Genomic DNA, 3,582 nt, shown 5'->3' with positions numbered 1-3,582 from the left:
GAGAGGGGGAGGGGGAGAGAGAGGGAGGGAGGGGGAGAGAGAGGGAGGGAGGGAGGGAGGGGGAGAGAGAGACGGACGGTGGTTCTCAAGTGGTTGACGTAGTATTAAAACTCTCAAGTATGATTTATTGTCTCCCCTCTAGATCCAGGAGACAAGGAGAGAGAGCAGCGGTGACCGGATTTTATTACAGAAGGGGGCGGAGACAAGACCAGTCACCCTGCACAAGGAGAGAGAGCAGCAGTGAGCAGTTTTTATTACAGAAAGCGCCAAATTTCACATTGGATCTAGAAGGAATACACAAAGCTCACCGAGATTCAAGGAAGAATACACATGACTCTTGCATGAGGACAATATTTGCTTATTCTGGAGTTCAGCTTTAATGATACTGTGATCTTTATAAAAAATAATAAATACCCTAATGTGTCACACTCATAGGTTACTTAGCATGCATTTAAAATGAAAATCTATATGTCTGGCAGGTCCACGCTAAGTCTTCCTTACCATTCTGGTTAGTGTTGCTGGCAGCGCCATCTTCCTTCTCAGACTGGCTAGTGCTGCTGTTGGAGGTAGTGGGAGGGGGCGACGGGGCCTGGCTGGAAGCAGCACTCTCACTTTCATCCAGAAGCCGATCCATATAATCCCTAGAAAATAAAGGCACCTCAAGTTTTGCTTTATACCTGCCATGGCTCGTAGAATTTACAACAGAACCAATTGAGACAGCTGGTCAAATGTACAAACTGCGCAGCCTTACACGCAGACGCCGAGGAAGCCGGCAACGTTCTCCTGGTCAGCCTAGCTTTAATCAGATGTATGTTAACGTGTTTGAGGTCTGCAGACATCGTTAAATTTTTTTATTCTTTCTGTCGGTGAATTGATGTCCATATATTTTTTACATGCATAATAATAAAATGTTTTTTACTATATGATTTTTGGTCTGTCCCGATCTATGAGTAACCTCTTGGACTTGCTAATCTATACAGGCAGTCCTTCAAATGTTTTGTGCCTCAGTTTTGGTTACGGATCTGGTAGACAGACGTCTAAAGGGTTATAATTTAATAATTCGGATCTCCAGGAGAAAACCACCTCATTGTTGTATGTTAACGTGGACCTGAACTCAAAAACTGAAGATCCGCCATGTTATAGGGAGCATCTAGAAATTGAAACTGCGCCTAAGCAGCACACTGAAAAGTTAAAGGAGAACTATGGGGTGAGTGCTTTTCACTCACCTCATAGTTCTAGCCGACAATGTCACAGGTCGGCTCAGTAGATCGGGAGGTGAGCGAACACATACCGGCGTTCGCTCACCTCTCAATCCTGTCACGGCTCTCTGCCATGACAGGGGAGGGGCTGGATTCCCCCCTCCGATCCGCCAGCGCTGACTGGCAGGAAGGACGGGGGAGGGGGCGGGTACAGCTGGCTCTGCCTCTAGATAGGCAGAGCCAGCTGTCAGTCACGTAGCTGGGCGGATCCCGGCATAATTGTCGGGATCCGCTTCAGCGTCTCAGTATACCGCGAGCAGCAGCTCGCGGTATACTGAGCGTAGGGCGACGGGAGGATGCTAGTTTGTGTTCTCCCGTTACCCTAAGGAGAACTATGGGCAAAAGCCTTACCCCCTTAGTTCTCCTTTAACCTTTAGTTTAGAATTCCTCCTGAACAAACAGCGGAGCACTTCCTGTGTGAGTGTGTCTAGGAATGCCAGTGCCTTGAGCTTCATAGCTGTGAGATCTAAAGCACTGCTGGCACTGACCCCTAGTCCCATGGGATACGCATTAAGATTTGGTGAGGTCTCTAAGGTGCTGCTTGCTGGGAAGCAATCTTCCATGCATGCATCTACCTGCTTCATTCATTCTGTGGATCTGAGCATACTACTCCTCTCCTGGTGCTTCACAAGTATCCCTCACTATCAAGGGGGCAGCTCTGATATGAGGAAGCAAAGCAGTTCCTCTACCAAGATGGCCGCCTACATACAGAGACACAGTGAAGAACAAGGCATGGTAAGTCAGTAATGGGGAAAGTTAACCTGCAGGAAGTATAAAGATAATAATGGTGACTAGCCTTGTCTTCTGCTTGCCATTTGGGACACAACTTTCACAGTAGAGGACCCTGCAAGCAAGCTTAACATCTACTTCAAAACGTTTAATAGTGATATCAAATGTAGTTTTTGTTTTCAACGGTGCCTTGTTTTTTGTCATCTGTTCAGAATGCTGTTATGAGGCTTCCTTTAAACAGTAAAATTGCATGCTTCATCCTATCAAAGCTCTTCATGTCTCAAACTCATTCTCTTGTTTTTATCAAAAATACTCACGTGACTCCAGGATGCAGGTTGTACTTCTTTTTCCCAAATCGTGTTTGCTGGGCGAAGAAGTCGTATCGCTCAGACTTCTTCCACATATAATAAAAAGCCACGCACTCTCCGACCGACCGTGTTCTTACCTATAAAAAGCATTCGGGATGGAGATAAGGAAACATTCACCAAAATCGGGTACATGAGGCTACCTGCAGCATATCTCAAGAATCTCCTGCTGAAATAAGACACAGACGTTTATCATTTGGCTCTTACACCAGCTCCGGCACTGTACTTATGATTCCGAGAAGGGACATTGTCTTCAAGGAGTTCCCTCCAGGCTTGCATGCATTGCCTACAGTACCCAATATACCGTATTCCACCCCCACCCCCCCAAAACAAGGGGGAAAATTTGCCTGCGTCTTATGGAGCGAATACCTATCGCCCGACGTCCAGGACATGCAGTTTCGGGCGCCGGGCGAGTAGTTTCTTTTTGTACATTCAGCCCTGCTCCTGACAAGCAGAGCTGAATGTACAGTGGGAGCCGCTGCTCGTTTAATACAAAGGGATCTAATTAGATCCCTCTTATTAAATCGAGCGGCGGCAATCGTGTCCGCCCCCTGCCGTGGTTTTTGGGGTCCCTCGCTCCTCTGGTCCCCCATAGGAGCTCACCATAGAGCCCCTTGAGCAGACGAAGAACGTCGTTCTTCGTCTGCTCTGTGTGATTACTGAGACAGCGCCACCTGTCTCTGTGGTCACTAACTGCAGCTTCTGTGACAGAATTTCTGTCATAGAATTTCTGTCACAGAAGCCCTGCGTCCTATAGTCCGGAGCGTCTTATAGACCGCAAAATACGGTAATTGTATGTTAACTGGCTTCTGCTAGAATTAACCCTACTCTGGGGTAGTAGACTGTAATCTCCACAGGGCCAATGTGAATGGTTAGAGGAGACAATAAAGCACATGCTTAAAAAGATATAAATGAACCCGTTTCCAGAGAAATACATTTCGGCCACTGCTGACTTGTTTTTATAGATGAAAGTCCAGGGCTGTTACCGTGTCCCTAGTTTCACTATCTGCTGACATAGAATACAAACTATTTTTCATTGCTCCATTCTTCTAGTAGTCAAACCCTGGGATGAAGACGTCACCCTCTTCTTCACATGACAGTGTTTGGCCCTGGTGATTACCAACTAAGCCCAAGAACTGCATCAAGGGAGAAAGTCCCATGCTCAGTCACATATCTGGAAGTGACTCTGGACAGAGGAATTGAGAGCCAGGGATGGAGATTATAGGCAA

The 3,582-nt window shown here is 46.8% G+C and overlaps 1 protein-coding gene across 1 annotated transcript in view; it reads right to left on the bottom strand.

Moving 5' to 3' along the window:
- Positions 1–3,582, bottom strand: part of LOC108795950 (mesoderm induction early response protein 1-like) — a 13,186-nt gene that overhangs the window by 958 nt on the left and 8,646 nt on the right. The window contains exons 8-9 of the mRNA XM_018567304.1: positions 2,306–2,433; positions 502–641 (exon numbers count right to left, since the gene is read on the bottom strand). Coding sequence (XP_018422806.1) covers positions 502–641; positions 2,306–2,433 — 268 coding nt within the window. The remainder of the gene's footprint in view (positions 1–501; positions 642–2,305; positions 2,434–3,582) is intronic.

This window comes from Nanorana parkeri, unplaced genomic scaffold (genome assembly GCF_000935625.1).
Source record: "Nanorana parkeri isolate BGI_ZX_2015 unplaced genomic scaffold, ASM93562v1 scaffold1028, whole genome shotgun sequence".
Lineage (NCBI taxonomy): Eukaryota > Metazoa > Chordata > Amphibia > Anura > Dicroglossidae > Nanorana > Nanorana parkeri.
The sequence above is the reverse complement of the archived record's forward strand: the minus strand, read 5'-3'. Positions and strand labels throughout refer to the sequence as shown.